The sequence below is a fragment of the Coccinella septempunctata genome, chromosome 1, assembly GCF_907165205.1.
Source record: "Coccinella septempunctata chromosome 1, icCocSept1.1, whole genome shotgun sequence".
NCBI lineage: Eukaryota > Metazoa > Arthropoda > Insecta > Coleoptera > Coccinellidae > Coccinella > Coccinella septempunctata.
Genome location: NC_058189.1, coordinates 20,159,620 through 20,176,996, shown reverse-complemented (window position 1 = coordinate 20,176,996; position 17,377 = coordinate 20,159,620). Strand labels below are relative to the sequence as shown.

The window sequence follows — 17,377 nt, the reverse complement described above, 5'->3', positions numbered from 1 at the left end:
TTTATTGGTGCAACTCCATGCATATACACTATTCAAATCTTTCTGCAACGAAATACAATCCTTCACGGTCCGGACAGCTCTGAATAATTTCAGATCATCAGCAAACATAAGACACTTCGAGAACCTGATTACCCCTGGCAAGTCATTGATGAAGAGAACAAATAGAAGCGGTCCCAGGTTGGACCCCTGGGGTACCCCCGAATTAGCCTCAAATTTTCCCGACCAGTTCCCATGATGCTTCACTGTCAAGAATCGATCTGTGAAACCAAATTGACTTAGCTTGGACAGCAACACACCATGATTAACCTTATCGAAGGCCTTTTGAAAATCAGTATAAATAGTGTCAAGCTGGGATCTATTCTGTATTTCCGCATGGGCGCAGTTAGTATAAGTGAAAAGATTGGTATCTACAGATTTATTCGTTATAAAACCGTGTTGTTCAGGGCAAATATACTTTTGTACATACTGATAAATTTGATATAAATTATCTGTTCGAAAAGCTTAGCTGGAGCGCACATAATAGAAATAGGCCTATAGTTCTCGATAAATGTCCTGTCACTAGATTTGAAAATTTTTTCGGTTTCAATTTTTTTATACCATTATGGAAATCAACATCATTTACATTTTTCAAAACGAAGCTATCACTACATACAAATCCGTCTGTAGAGAAGTTCACATCGTGAGTTGTCTTTTTATTATCAAAAACGGATGAAAAATAACTTGCAAAAGCATTTGCTTTTTCACCCTCAGCAACTTCCTTACCGTTATGCTTGAACGAGCCAATATCCAATCTACTTCCCTTCTTTTTCTTCACAAAATTCCAAAAATTATCTGGGTTAGAACAAATCCCTTTTTCCAATTTCCTTATGTATTTTTTTCTTCGAATCTGATACACTCTTTCAAATTTTTTCTAGCCAACTTGAATTTTTCATCATATGTAGTAGACTTAAATCGAAGCTTTCTGTATTTATTCTTTTCTTTGAGAAGTGACTTAATTTCTTTCGTGAACCAAATAGGAAAACCTCTATATCCCTCATAAATTGAATATTTAGGTACACATTCATCCAAAATATTCTGCCATACCTTATAAAATTCAGATAGAGCCAAATTCACATCGCATTTTTCGTTCAAAACATTAGTCCAGTCATTATCTCGTATTTTCCGACTCATAGTTAGAAAATCGGCTTTTTTATAATTATATGTATATACTCTAGAACTACTTTTATCTGATTTATTTAAATTCATTTTTAAACTGATATTTAAAGAGGGATGGTACATATCTTCCGGCACAATGGATTGTCATCTCCACCCACAACACAATTTATCACACTAGTATTTGGGCCAATAATTAAATCTAAAGTTCTCCCCTGTAAGTTTTTGATATCATTGAAAAGTTCAAGATCGTTAAAATCTATAAAATTATTGAATTTATTTAGTATTTCATTATAGCAATTGTAATTGTAGTTAACACCGATAATCTGACTTATATTGAAATCTCCAAAAATATATGCTCTACTCATATGTCGGATATCGTATTACCTGTGCTTACTGATGGAATGTATAAACCACATAATATAATTTTATGACCTTTTATCCTAATCTCAACTATAATAGCTTAAAAACAAGTACTATGTTGAACCACATTCGAAATTTTATAACTTTTCCTTACCGCCACCAAACCCCCCCCTGTCAATTTATTTGTGAATTCCAGATCCCTGTTAGCTCTTACTAAACTGAACATTTCATCATCAACCAACTCTCCGTCTAAAACCCCATCCTGCAACCACGTCTCTACTGCAATAACAATGTCATAATCATCATTGGAACAACATCTGAAGAACTCATTAACTTTAGTGTTCAGTCCTCTGCAATTTTGGTAGTATATCGAAAGAAAAGATATGTTCAGTGAGTCTCACGAGCTCCAGTATTTATATAAACTCCCCTGATCTAGCAAATAGTATATTACCCCTTACTCTCCCCACAAAACCTTCATAAAAACAAGCAAAATATAAACTGACAATAAAGTATACAATTTACGAATTTGTAAAAATTAGCTCCCAATTTTTACAAATTCGTGTTCTGAGAATATTCTCCAAATCATAGTCATTCATATTATCAAAATAAAAGAATTACAAAAAAAAACAACATTATCATACGGAAATTGTCGCCCTAGATAATAATTCATACTTCACGTAAATTTTCAGTCCTGAGTCAATCCACGCATATGATATATATTTTAAAAAGACAAATAAACAACACGTAAAGACAAAGGTATATTACTGGTATAGCTCGTATTCTTCTCGAACCTGTCTGACCGCGTTGCCAACTCTCACAAAAATTCTTCCACTGCTGGACTTGCTGCTTGCTTAACATGAATTTCCTTAGCTTTTAGTAATAGCTTGTACGTTTTTTCAGTTAGGTTTTCATTTATATAGAAATTAGTTTTTCTAAGCGTTGTACGCGCACCATACACCATATTTCTCTTCCATTGCGTAACAAAAACCACAACTATAATTCTTATCCTGCCTTCAGTCTTCTTTCCTATCCTGTAGGCCTTATTAACTTCCATTGTATTGCACTGGACACCCATAGTGTCTTTGAAGAAGGAAATTACCTTGCATAGCAAATTTTCATCATTTTCTTCCTCGATCCCTGCTATTGTTATTGAATTTTCTATGAAACTGCGCTGTATTTTCTCCACCTTACTGTTGATTTTCTCAATATTTTGTTCATGGATGTCGACCTTTTCCTTCAGCGATGACAATTGTGTGAGGACATCCGTTAATCTCTCATTTATACCGTCAATTTTACCCTCGATTTTATTGGTTTTCTCCACAATTTCCGCAGTCAGCCTCGGAGCAAGCTTATTTAAAACACACTCCAATATTGCTTCATCTACCAGAGCTAAATTGCCCACATTCCTGAGATTTCTCTGACTCATCTTCGTCGAAGTACAATTGGCAACGTCGCAAGAGTTTTCACAGAATAATTATTGTATTCAATAACTTTAATTATTGTTACTTGACAACCCTAATTAGGGAAAACTTCAACAATACTCGGCGGCCCTTCAGATTATAACAGAAATATGAAGGTTTCAAGGTATTTCACAGCCTAAATATTGCTTTATCGCCTTTTAATGGGAGCTCGCACAAACGACGTTCACAGTATCATGTCTCTCAACAATAGATTATGTCGATTGGTATACCAGAATCGACAGATTCACTCCAGTCATCGATGCACTTCATTAGGCATGTCAACACGGATATTCCCGGTAAAAACCCATGCTGGCAGGGCGGCAAAATGTTGGTAAGGTGAAAATGCTGCAGTTGATCCACCACCATACTCTCACACACCTTGGAGGCAACTGCTGTCAGACTAATAGGACGGTAATTACTGGTAGAAAACTTGTCACCCTTCTTGAAGATTGGTGTGATTATTGCCTCTTTCCATGCAGTAGGTACTCTCCTCGATTCGAGAGAACGAATGTAAATAATACTCAATGGGTTGGAAAGGGAGAGGCCGCAAGCTTTCAGGAGCTTTGTAGTCATCCCATTCAAACCAGGGACAGAATTTCTAATGAGCCTCTTGAGGTTCTCCTCGACAGCATCAACAGGAAAAAAAACGCCGCTCATTGAAACAGATCGTCTGGCTGTTGAAACTCTAGGTAGGGCTCCCGGCGGTTCTGTTGTGAAAGCGGTGAAAAACGAATCCGCAAAAACTTCAGCACTCTTCAGGTATCTCTGACAAAAAGTATCTGAAGTATTTTTTATGACAGGAGTAGAGACTTTAGTATCAAAAAATGTTCGAACATACTTATAAAATTTTTTTGGGTCATTAGACGATGCAATATTGAGCTCGTGTTGTTTCTTAGCGTCATCAATAGTAGTAGAAAGCATGTTACACTTACGGGTTACATTTTCCAAGATGGTTATCATCATTTGTATCTGAATTCAATATGTAATTTCAAAAGAATTCACAGCTCGACTTTGCATAGTCTCAAACACTTTTTAACGAACACTCAGTATGTGCTGAGGGTTTAAAATGAAGAAGAATTGAACAGAATTTAAAATAATTCAGAATCTCGGCAAAGGACAATAAATATTATCACCGAAGGAATAAAAACAGGACCGCATTTCGAAAAAATGACATAAAATATGAATTCGTCCGGTTCCTATTCCCTTGTGATAAGTGTGCCATGCAAAGTGAAAATTAAATTCCTTAGAACAAATTAGGTAGTTTTTCATGGCAATAACGAAATTTCTGTAGGGGATGTAAAAAATATAGATTTTGGGGCTTGAATGAAAAATCATGATATTCTGAGTACTGCTGTGAAAATATTGATATTCCAAGAAGCGTTTGGAAAAGCTTTCTGAATTGAACAAACCCACAAAATTTAATCGAAATCGGACCTTGCATTCCAGAGTTATGGGTATCGCAAATTAAGGTCAATATTCATGAATCACCCCGTATCTCTGAAACTAATAGCCTTAGGATACAAAACAAGCCAGGGCTATGGCCAACGACTCATGAAACACCCTGTATAGCGGTAGAGGGCGTTTTCACCACTGCAAGCTCTTGGGCGATAAACGCAGCCGAATACAAATTTCCAATTATTATATATATTTGGTGGGATCAGCTTGGTGTCGTGTATTATGAATTGCTGAAACCAAGCGAAACCATTACTGGAGCTCTCTACCGAACACAATCGATGAGATTGAGTCGGGCACTTAAGGAAAAACGCGCCCATTACTACTCCAGACACGACAAAATTATTCTTTTACACGATAATGCTCGTCCACATGTTGCGGCGCCGGTAAAAACATACTTGGAAACACTCAACTGGGAAGTTTTACCCCACCCGCCGTATTCACCAGACTTAGCCCCTTCTGATTATCACCTGTTCCGGTCGATGGCACATGGTCTGTCTGAGCAGCGCTTCACATCATATGAAGACACCAAAAATTGGGTAGATTTGTGGATAGCGTCAAAAGATGAAGAGTTTTTTCGACGGGGTATCCGAATGTTGCCAGAAAGATGGGGAAAAGTAGTGGCAAATGATGGAAAATACTTTGAATAAAACGTAATGTACTTTTCCTTTACAATAAATTCCTAATTTTTTATAAAAAACCGCGGAAACTTATTTGTACACCTAATACAAAAATGGAAATTGGAGAAAAATATTATCTATACCCTGTGCATCAATCGGATTGGACACGACAGTAAATCTATCCGAAATGTCAAGTCTAATTTACACACAAACACCACCGTAGCCTTCGTAGTTATAATATCACCCCTAAATAATTGGTAATTCGGAATGTGGATCGAAGAATTAGAAATATCAGTTTGCAACCAAAATTCAGTAATGAAAATGAGTGATGGATTATGTACTCCAACAAATGAGAGGAGCTCTGCATATTTTGAATGGAGATATTGGATGTTCGTGTAAATAAAGCTTCATTCGTGCATGCTACTACTCTTTGGAATCTGGGTCACAAAAGTTGGCGTTCCCTTAATGTACTTTATTGTCAGGTCCGTCTCTCCGGACTTCTCGCGGTCCTTCAGCTCAAGGCGGAGTTGGCTCAGAGTTGACAACTGGTGAGGAGTCTTGTCGTCAGAAACTAGTACGCGCCTAAAATCTCCAGACTTGAGAAGTTTCTTCTTATTCCTAAGTAACGTTCCGACTACTCCGTTGTTCGAAAAGGAAGCCCTAAGCAGACGCGGGTGGGGTGGATTAGGCCTTCCAATCCGGGAAACCTTCACAATGACGTTCTTTATTGACTTATCAATACACTTCAGTATCTTGACGGCCACATCGGCGTCACTTTCCTATGTGCCAGATTCAGGTACATTTCTGAGCAGAATGTTGTAAGAACGTTTGACTCGCTCAAAGATCTCAGCGAAATCCAGAGAATATGGAGATGGCGCCCCAACAGAAGCAGCGGATAAAGTAGATTTAATTTGTAATATATCGTTCGTCATCTCAGCAACTCTCGAAACCACAGCGCTTTGTGATGACTCTACAAGAGACAATTTATTTTGACACTCGTCGTTAATAGAGCTATGGCTATTCAACTGCGAGGTATGTTCTTCGAGCATTTGAAGGAAACTGATTTCGTTAGGAGAACAGAGTTTTGCGAAGCTATGATGATTCGATTTCAAGAGAATGAAAACTTTTTGGACTGTATAATTTGGACAGATGAATCTAAATTCACAAAGAATGGTTCTTTCAATAGGCATAACAGTCATTATTGGGATGAAGAGAACAACCACCACTTCAGACAATGGAACTTTCAAGAGACCTGGAGTTTCAATGTTTTTTGCGCCATCAAAAATAATGCAATTCTCGATGTTCACATTTATGATGGGACTTTAACTGGTAAGATAGAACACTACACATGTTTGCATTATTTAAAGAATGTTCTCCCTTAGGAGATAGATATTCTGATATATTGACTCAAATAATTGAGCCGCTAGTTCAGAACCATAATGACTTATGGTATCAACAAGATGGCGCGCCTCCACACAATTCACTCAATGTGTCAAATATCCTCTACAGGCTATTTGAAGATCGATGGTTGGCGAACAATGGTCCACATCTTTGGCCACCACGTTCTCCCGATTTAACTCCTTTAGACTATTATGTTTGGGGTAGGATAAAAAATATTGTCTACTCAACTCCCCTGACTGATTAAGAGGACTGCATAGAACGAGTCAGAAATGCGTTCAGGTTTGTTTAGATTTTTAGATTCATAGTTTTGAAACTCAATTTGGTTTTTAAACACTTTTGCAGATCTCTTCTTCCCGATGAAATAAGAAGAGCAACGCACGAAGCATTCCTGAGACGTATAAATAAATGTCTAGAAATTAACGGTAAAAACTTTGAGCATCTTCTCTAGTTATAACTGCGAGAGTTTGCCATGGTTCTCCTAATAGTAACTTGAAGTCGGTTTCAAGAAGGGGTGAAAAATCTACAGCATGGTTCAAATAACAGTTCCTGAAAATTTCATCTTTTTGGCGTGAAGGGAAAAGAAATAGCTGAAAATTCAAGACGAAAAACAGTTTTTTGTGAATAACTCAGAAAATATCCACTTTAGGGCAAGGGTGTGATGCATACACTCACATTATTTTTTAACGTAGATTCAATATCTGCCATAAAAAAATGGGGTTCTAATTTGAAAAAATTGATTTTTCACGATTTAGTCATCCCTAACTTTGAAAGCGATTTTTTCACCCCCTGTATCATGAATCGCGATTTCGATTTTTAGAGTGGATACATCAATCTTACATCTTGAAAAATCCCAAAAATGAAAATTTTCCATCCAAAAACCTCGAAGTTATTCTTGTTTCAGCGGAGCTCTATTTTCGATTTTTTTTCGAATTTTCCCGCTCAGAGAGAATTTTCCAACCAAAACTGAAAAATGTTACATCAAAATAACTTGAAATTTTCTGAGGAATCTATTTCTGCAATGAAAAAATGATATTCTTATTTGAAAATCGGAAGTTGACGTCATTTCCGGAAAAACCGGAGGTGCTCATGCCTTGAAAATATTTTACATTTCATCAGCATCGTGAAATACTTATAAGTGCTGAATTTCATGAAAATACGTTCAGTAGTTTCCCGTATAAATATGGGTGAGGTTCCTCGTGAAAGACCCTGTATTGTCATCGGTCGCAACATCTTTATTCACATGAATGTTATCATTTATCTTATCACTTGGAACACATATTTTGGGTTCTTCCCTCGAGATTTCATTTTCCAACACTGAATTATTATATTTTCATAACATTGCGTTTTCTTCTAAGAGTCGATTTTTATATTCAAGTTCATGAGTTATTTTCAATAAGAGATCATGTTGAGAGGAATTTTCAGTGATTTCTATGTTAGAATCGTAACAATTACTAGTACTCTCAAGTGTGTCTTCTTCAGAGGATATAATACTGATATTATCGATAGTTATCTCTTCATCACAACATTTCTTCATTTTTTTGGCACAGCTACGGTGAAACAATTTGGGACAAATGGCAAATCTTTATTGTCACCACCTTTCACGACAGAATTTTTACATCCGCCGCACTTAAACGGGTGAGCACGCGATCCAGAATCCATAACATGTGCCTTCGTTGACAAACTCCACTAGAAAATAGCTTCCTCCATGCATAAAGACAGTGGGGGAATATACTCACCTCACCACCAAACAAGGTTGATGACAAATTTTATAACCGTTTTCTGCAAAATCAATTCAAAGGAAAGAAAACACTCAAACTACCTACCACTATCCGAAGAAGCTGATTTCAAATGATTGAAATCAAGCGTAGAAATATGACATTATTCTATATCACTCAGTTTACACTTTGGTCTTGTATACTTTGATTCGGTGCTAGAGGGTTCCAGCACTACTCTATCCTGCCGATGTCTAATACCAGAGAGCAACTCTCTCTGCTGATACTATTCCCTGAACATGTGTAACCTACCGTAAAATTCAAATATCATGACAGAAATTCAAATCAACGAGCACAAAAGGCCTATTTATACGGAGATATTTTCTCGCCTGGTTTTTGTCGACAAATCCTATGCGATAGAGGATCTGAAACTTGCAAAGTTGTCATTTTTGGCTAATGTGTTTACATGGCCGAACCCCGGGGACCCAGATTGAAAAAAGAAAACACTACCCACTTCGAGATTGGATGCATAGCCTTTGTGCTGTTCCACAAATCTTAGTTCATCTCTGCTTGGGGGCCTGCATGCTAGATAGCTGGACTCTGGAGTAGAGTAGATGAATAAGAAGAAGTTTTTATATCATTTTCGATTATCGCATATTCGCTCTCCCCGTATAAATGAGTCTTAATGCAGCCAATCGAATACGCCATTATAATATTTATGATTGTTTTATATTCACCGATAGAAAACCTTATATTGAAATACATTCAATTCAAAGACTGATCCTGTACATAAAAAATAAAAGTAACTTTATTGCCAATAAAACGAGTACAAATTTTTTATTTCAATTATATCGTGTCCCTGATTAAACCAAAAGAGTAGATCTAAGTTTTGTTTTCATGATTAGTTTTTCAAGCAGTCGCAATATTCTTCAGGCTTTGGTGCGAATTGTATCAAGCCATATTGTCCACAATCCATCCAATGTTCGTTGAGTTTTTCAAATTTTTGCACATACTGACGGGGAATATTACAAGCAACATCACATTTCATAACTCGCACCAAAATCATATCGCTAGGATAAAATTCGCGGAGGGCTTCCCGAAACGGCGTGGATGGATCAATATTTGTATCTTCCAATAATTTCCTATAATTCAAATCTCCTTTCACAATAACAATTTTTGTTTCTTCCAGCATTTTGTACAGTACAGGATCTATCTCTTTCATCCTAGAAAATCCAATGGGCAGTATCCAATATTTTCTCACAATTATCTTCCATCTACCAGTTTTAAAATGCTCCTTCCAGTTACCTGCCAAGTCTTGTAAGATCTTATCTGGGCTTTTACTGAGCTGATGCAACATCCAGTAGACGTCTTTTTCAGTTATGTCAGATATGAACCATGGAATATGCTTGACATGGAAATGTATTGTTCTGGCATAGTAATTAGTGAATAAGTAATCCGCAGCACATAAATCCAGAAACAACTCGAAGCCTGCATTGTCACAAATGATAGCTGAAACGAAGAAATTCAGATCAAGGAATATGATCAAGAATTATCAGGGATAACTTTTTAGATTCTGTCTATCGATACTGATCGGTGAAAATCTCTTGCAACAATGTATGTTTTTTATGACTTGTGAAATTTCGAAAATCGCTTATTTTCGTATGTTACTCTTCCTTCTCTATATATTAGATTGATGACAGCAAAGATTATAGAGTAGAAAGATGGGAAACGAGACGACTAAAGCGATTTGAGCGCAATCTGTGTGTCACGCGTGTTTTTAAGACGCTAGGACTGGTTAAAATATTAATTTAAATGCCATTTGCAGAAATATATGAAATTTTTTAAGATTTCAGACGTCAATTTTGATCGAAGAGGTTTTGAATGTTTTGATTCTCATTCCGCTTTTTGTTTATCTGGCTCGTTCTAGTTGCTGATTTTTGAATTTTTTTGTCTTATTTCTTGATGAAAACATCAAAATATTGTTCGAAAATTATTGAATGGTGAAGAACGGTGGATCAAATTTTCAGTGCTCCGATGTGGATAAAATTCTCAGGGCTTGAAGACAATTACTTCAGCAAACACTACTAACTACACCATGTGCAATGAACATTTTACTGCAGGTCAATTGAGAACTGTTCATCGACGTAAATTGTTGTATGCAGAAAGCATCCCTTGCATGAACGGCCTATTAAGGGGAAATTATGATCTTTATAGGTCCATTCAATGATTCTCAATTGCTACTCTTTCAATATATTGATTATTGATTTCCATTTGGGAACCGAGTGACTGTCAAATTATTGTTTAGAAAGTCAAAGTTTTATGAAACCTGCTGTGAGTGTTTTGTTCATTCATTAATCAATTTGTATATTGTGTCATGAAGAGACCGTATCATAAGGAAATCATAAAAAAAGCACCAAGAAACTATACTGACTTGCATATGTCTGTAAGGTTTTTTTTTATTGTGGTTCTGAAAATTCTTCAAATAATACCTACATATGTAAGTAACTGGCATATGTATGCTATGATGGTATATTGAATATTGGTTCATATTGATTTCTGATATATGTATATTTTTTAAATTCAACTTCATTAATTCAGAACAACCTTTTGTACAGAAACAAGTGAAACAACACCTTCGACGTATAGCAGATCACCATATACTTTAGTTTCCTAGTTAAAGCTTCATTTATTGCCCACTATTTCAATTTTTGTAAATTTTTTATGAATTGCAAATAAACATATAGCACATCCAACAGCGTTTTTCGTTGATATCAATTGATTCCAAACAATGTTTAGATGAAAACTAACATCCTGATCACAAAACAAAACCATACTTTTGTTTTGTCGCTCAGGATGTTTGTTTTCTGATAGAAACAAAGCCAATATTGGAATGCAATACGAGAAATCGAATTCGAATTTCGCGCCCCTCAATTAAAAAACAGAAAACTGTTATCAAAAAGTTTTCCTGTATTGATAGTGGGTTTTTAGCGCCATCTCATTGTCACGTGTGTTTTCACTGGCCAAAATGTAGTCGGTTTTTAGTACTAGCGATATGAGGGCGTTTCTTATCTTTCTACTCTATAATCTTTGGATGACAGGAAACTGCGTATGATTTCGGTTATAATTTCTTTAGAGACATAGATTTATATTTATGTTTGCAATTTCCTCTGTGTTATTGAAAAATTATTTTCTATATTTTATGTGCCTGCATACTTGAAGCTCATACTTGACTCGTCCTATACATGTTTTATGTCTGAATAAAATGAATAGACAGACCAACAAAGATCTATTCATTGCTATCATATTTTCACGCAATTTTCATACCGGGCAAGGCTGCGAAGAATAATACATAAAGGATGTTTTCATAGGTAAGGTTTTTTTAACAGAAGGTAGAAGTCATCAAAATAAGTAATTTTCAAATTTCCTTTATAAAATATCTAAGATGGCTGAAGCTATACCCCTAGAAGTTCGACAAAATTACATCAAATTTCAAGGCATCGGAATAACGAAACAATGCATAAAAATATGGCTGGACTATGAATGGTAAGGTACTTGCGAGTCTATCTGATTTTTTAGGTCAATATATCGTGTGATTTAGGATGGAGAAAGGTGAGACAGTTTATTGAAAGTGCTTATGTTGACAAAGTGCTGTTATTGTTACCCTATTTCATACCATGTTTACGACGATTGTTGGAGGATTCGGACAAGAAGAAGATTGTGATGACCATTGTGAAAAAATCTCAATATATAACACTAAGTCGGCCATTTTGTGGGTTACACCATTTATAACTCAAGATTGGATGAACTGTTTGTTATGAAAGATGATTTTTTTGATTCTTCTACGGCTTCTACGGTTAACATATAATATATAAAAACTCTGAAAAATTTGATGAAATAAAAAAAATATATATTTTTCCTCTTGCGAATAACGCCAGTAGGTGTCGCTACGGTTAATAGCGTTTTAATGAAAGTATTATATTTGATATCAACTCGGTTAACTACATTTTCTAATGATATTATCGCATCTGAGTCCAGGTGTTATTTATCTTTCTACAGAACCCTACGGAAAATTTTATAAAGAAAGGTTTTGAACAAATCACCAGTCTACTATTATCGCCATTAGATGGCGATGTAAACAATTACTGTGTATTTTGAGTTGCCTAAACGTCCTAGCCTAAGGCCCGGTACTTTCAGCTTCGAATAAATTCAATTCAATGTGAATAAGTATCTGTCAAATAATTTCCTGTCTGAAGGATACCTCATTTCGTTGTTTTCAGATGAAATTATTTGACGAATAACAATTCTATGAATGCACGGTATACTACTTTTCACTGATCAATGTAAAATAAGACACCGCATAGTAGAAATTGTTAAAATTCCAACTAGAAAGCAAATATCTCGTAAAACTCACACAAAGAATAACCATACATCAAGAATTTAAAAAATTCAATCTATAATGACGTACCGACATATTCGATCTATGACAAATAAACTTTTATTATTAAGTTTCAATGAAAGATTTATTCGATGAATAACACTATCTGAAAGTGAAATGACAGCATTTCTACTTATCCTACGAATAAGGCTTATCTATCGAATAATAGTATATTATTTAACGAGCGGTAATGTAGGTCATAACTCACGCAGATGAAGTTTGCAGCGCGAGCCGTAGGCGAGTGCTGTAATTCATCAAGTGAGTTATGACCATTACCGCAAGTTGAATACTATACTTTATTCGCACGTGAAAGTACCGGGCCTTAGATTTCTAAGATCTTAGCGCAGAAGTAAGTGCATAATCGTAAAAGTCCTGTCAACGTTCGTACACATAATAATTATTATGTTTATAATAGCCCGTGATTAGAAATTGAAATTGAACTCATAAATTCAATACTTTAAAATTATAAACATAGTTATGTGTACGAACTTTGAGTGTTACGGTTACGTCCATTGTGAATCGGCACTAAAGAAAAAGCAGAAAACATCTTAGCGTCATATAACGTGCGTTCAAAAAAATTCGTCGTCAAGTAGGCTATGAAGTTTTGAATGCTGATGTTCGGTGGCTGAACGTATGTCTTTCCTTGAATTACTTCATCTTCCCAAAATGTAAACAATGATGACATTAACCTATATATCGTAATTTTGTACGGAAAGGCACTTTTCAGAAAAGGTGTGTGTAAATTTCACCCAACGTTCGAAAAGCATTTCTTTCATTGAGTAAGATGACAAGAATCCAAACAATCTGAGGCGGTTAGAAAAGTTCTTCGTAAAAATTTTAACCGTCCACTATTTTCATACGTAAGAGACATGAATCTTGAATTGATCGTGGTAGTATGTTTTTTTGTAAGAAGGTTCTAGTTACTTCAGTCATATGAATAGATCACAGTAAGATTCTCAATAATATGTTTATTAATTCTCTATAAATATTGAATTGATTCAGTCATTACTGAAAATCCATGACTAAACTAAAAGAACTGAATTACATGAAAATAGCTATTGGAGAATTTATTAAAATTCAATTCAGTTATAAAAAGGCATGATGCTTTCTCCTTCATGACGTTCTGCTATTGAAGTTCCATAAAAGAAAGTAGGTCCACATTTTGCCTTTGACTGATGCATACTGTCAGTATGCATCAGTTCTATATGATACTGAACTCCAATTTTTCTCGGATGCTACAAGGTTAGGTAATCACACCTTTTCAGTTTTCTGATAACATGTCAATCTTTATGGAAACAAATGGATATCTTTTTTTCAAAATCGGGTAGCATATGCCAACGGATACTCCATCCACTTGAGATAACATCTGAAGAGAGGTTTGTCGAGCTTCTGTCACCATGTTTTCATTATTACTGAACTCTAGAGTTTTCTTTTTTGGTATACCACTTCCTTTTTTGTTTGAACATACCTGTTTCGTCAACACATCGCAAAACAGTACAATGGAAAAATTCATTCTTAATAATCAACAGCAACATAGGCTTCAATGAAGTCGCCGGAACAGAATATTTCCATTTTCCTTCAATTTTCTTTCCAATTTTGAAGTAGAATTCATTAGTAAAAGTCTTTCACACGTCCGTAAAAACTATCTTTATAATTTGCTGATAATTTTAATTCAACAACAACCCAAAATGCTAAAATGACAGTTCACCTGGAAAATAGTAAAGCACGAGCTAAGAATTACGTTTAGACACGAAATATCGACGTTCAAAATTCCATAGCCTACTTGACGACGAATTTTTTTGAACGCACGTTATTTTGTTCTGTGAAGTGAAAGTACTTGAAGAAGAAGTGAAATAACCATAGACAAAGACAAGGTTTATTTCTGTAACCTGTGAAGGCCGCATTAGATGTGACGTAGCGAAATGAATTAGGTCAGTGCTGGGTTACAAACAAAGTTGTTTTAGTGGGCGTTGTTCAAGATTGTGTTCAATAATAATAAGAAGGATCACGCCTAAACGGTGAGGCAATGAATACAATAATAAGAATAAATTCAGATGCATACCACCCGCTGATATGAATATCAACAAGTGTTATGATCTGAATTGAACTGGCCAATTTGCCATCGTCAAAGCCCCAAATGGAGTACGCCCCATCGAAGAAAAGCAAATGCTGACCGTGGTTTCGGTCTCATTTGACCTCATCAGAGCAACATAGCTTTTTCCTCCGATGGAGAACGTTTGGAATTGATGGACCCTTATTCAATACTGGCAAGCGCTACTGAATATTTCAGTGAGTTTGCCATTTCACTGAGTGGTCAATATTTCATACAGTTTACAAAATTAAGACATTTAAGGTGAATCAACGAAATTTTATTATAAAGACCAATCAACATTATGATGCGATATCAACATTATTTAATAGTCAAAGACCTTATAACAATAGATAATACGAGAATAGTATGTCAATGTTCAACTACAGTCTTCAATTCGAATTTTCAATGGTTGTCCTTTGTATGTTTATTATATTTATTTTGTATTTGCCAAACTAAAGTGGTTTATACATACAGTGATCAGTGGTAATTCGTTATTGAAAGTATTCATCATCCATTCAATTCCATCGTTATTTTGATTTGTAACGATTTGTGTTATTCTCCAGTGTTATTTACGATGCCACGTGCCAGAAGATCTAATACATCTTAACGAAGCCGTAATGCTACTAGGCTTCGGAATATTTCGAGTCAATCCTCTGTAGAAGATCAAGAAAGAGCACGGGAGCCACGACTTCGTGAGTCACGAACACCAGAGCAAAGAGAGGCAGTACGTCGAACTACTCAGATGTGTATGGGACAGCTTCTAGCTAATCGTAATCGAATGAGAAGAAACCCAAATATAAATTTGAAAGGAATAGCTTTTCAATATGATAGTTCAATCGACTACAGCTCGCACGATTCCATTGTAATTGGCCCAATGGAAGTAGTATGCTGCTATTGCGATGCATTGAGGTTTGTTGTAGAAATTCCGGGATTATGCTGTCCAAATGGCAAGGTGAAATTGCCATTATTGTCTCCTCCACCTTAACCATTGAATTCTCTCCTCCGTGGACAAACATCCTAATCAAGACGTTTCCTATCGGACACACAAAAATTCAATGGGTATTTCCAAATGACTTCATTTGGAGCAGATATAATTCAAGAACGTGGATTCAATCCAAAATTCAAGGTAAGAATATAATGTTAACATTAATGATTTCAAATCACTTATTTTGTCTTCCCTTCTGCTATTTAGATCCAAGGCCAGATTCACCATCGAATTGGATCATTACAACCACTTGAAGATGCACAGCATAAATTCCTCCTAATTTACTTCATAGGCAATATGGATGATCAACGTCAATCTATTAATGAGAAGAATAATTCTTCAAGATCTGCAGCAACTACTTCATGAACATCATCCATTGGTTTGATTGTTTAAAACTGCTTTGGAACGTATGCCAGGTGACGATCATAAGGTTGTGATTAGAGCAGATAAACGACCTGTTGGAGCACATGAACACCAATACCAATTCAAAGCCTCTGCAATAATAATAATAATAATAATGATGTCATTGAAAATCCTGAAAGAATGCCAGTATTCCTTACACATGGCACAACATACCTGTTACATAAAGATCAAAGGAATACAGAAGAAGCTTCTTCATCTATTATTTTTATCTGCGTTAGTGGGGGCCCCTCAGGCCGGGGGCCCTCCGCGATCGCGGACCTGCGGATCTGGCCAGTCCGGGCCTGACACCAATTCAAAGCCTCTGCAATAATAATAATAATAATGATCTCATTGAAAATCCTGAAAGAATGCCAGTATTCCTTACACATGGCACAACATACCTGTTACATAAAGATCAAAGGAATACAGAAGAAGCTTCTTCATCTATTATTTTCATCTACGTTAGTGGGGGCCCCTCAGGCCGGGGGCCCTCCGCGATCGCGGACCTGCGGATCTGGCCAGTCCGGGCCTGACACCAATTCAAAGCCTCTGCAATAATAATAATAATAATGATCTCATTGAAAATCCTGAAAGAATGCCAGTATTCCTTACACATGGCACAACATACCTGTTACATAAAGATCAAAGGAATACAGAAGACCCATCCAAGTACCGACCAATCACATGTCTTCCAACGATGTACAAGTTAATCATATCGTGCATTTCAAACCAAATTCACAACCATTGCGAAAGGAATAATATCATCGCCATGCAACAGAAAGGATGCACCAAAGACAGCCGAGGGTGCAAAGAACAACTAATAATTGATTCAGTTATCTGCAATCAAGCGTTCTCAAAGCGAAGGAATCTTTACGCTGCCTACATAGACTACAAAAAAGCATTCGATTATATACCTCACGAATGGCTATTGACGATCTTGAAGATTTACAAGGTGGATCCCAATATTGTTGAGTTCCTGAAAAACGCCATGTCAACCTGACGTACTAGTCTTCAAATGAAAGCAGCAGATTGCTCAATTTCAACAGGACCTATTCCAATAAGACGCGGAATTTTCCAAGGAGACTCGCTGAGCCCTCTGTGGTTCTGCATGGCCCTGAATCCCTTGTCTCATAGATTGAATTCTACGTACTACGGATTTTCCATCAAGAAGCGGTAGTAGAGCTATGATGAAACTGAATCATCTCCTTTACATGGACGATTTGAAACTCTTCGCACCTACCAAAAAACAAATGCAACAGATGCTGAAAATGGTGGAAGGATTCTCGGAAGACATCAAAATCAA

General features: G+C 36.1%; 2 protein-coding genes across 2 annotated transcripts in view; both read right to left on the bottom strand.

Annotated features, from left to right (window-relative positions):
• Window positions 1-2,071: 2,071 nt before the first annotated feature.
• LOC123310199 lies at window positions 2,072-2,941 on the bottom strand. Its single transcript, XM_044893668.1, has one exon. It carries the CDS (start codon window positions 2,939-2,941, stop codon window positions 2,330-2,332), a length of 612 nt encoding a protein of 203 aa, XP_044749603.1. The 3' UTR covers window positions 2,072-2,329.
• A 6,010-nt stretch (window positions 2,942-8,951) lies between these two features.
• The window catches only part of LOC123310043 (damage-control phosphatase ARMT1-like), a 155,078-nt gene continuing 146,652 nt past the window's right edge, over window positions 8,952-17,377 (bottom strand). The window contains exon 7 of the mRNA XM_044893440.1: window positions 8,952-9,669. Within this exon, the coding sequence (XP_044749375.1) occupies window positions 9,062-9,669 (608 nt within the window). The 3' untranslated portion in view covers window positions 8,952-9,061. The remainder of the gene's footprint in view (window positions 9,670-17,377) is intronic.

Excerpts from the sequence above, each read along its gene's own strand:
- LOC123310199 (XM_044893668.1), bottom strand. The coding sequence starts at position 2,941 with ATGAGTCAGAGAAATCTCAGGAATGTGGGCAATTTAGCTCTGGTAGAT.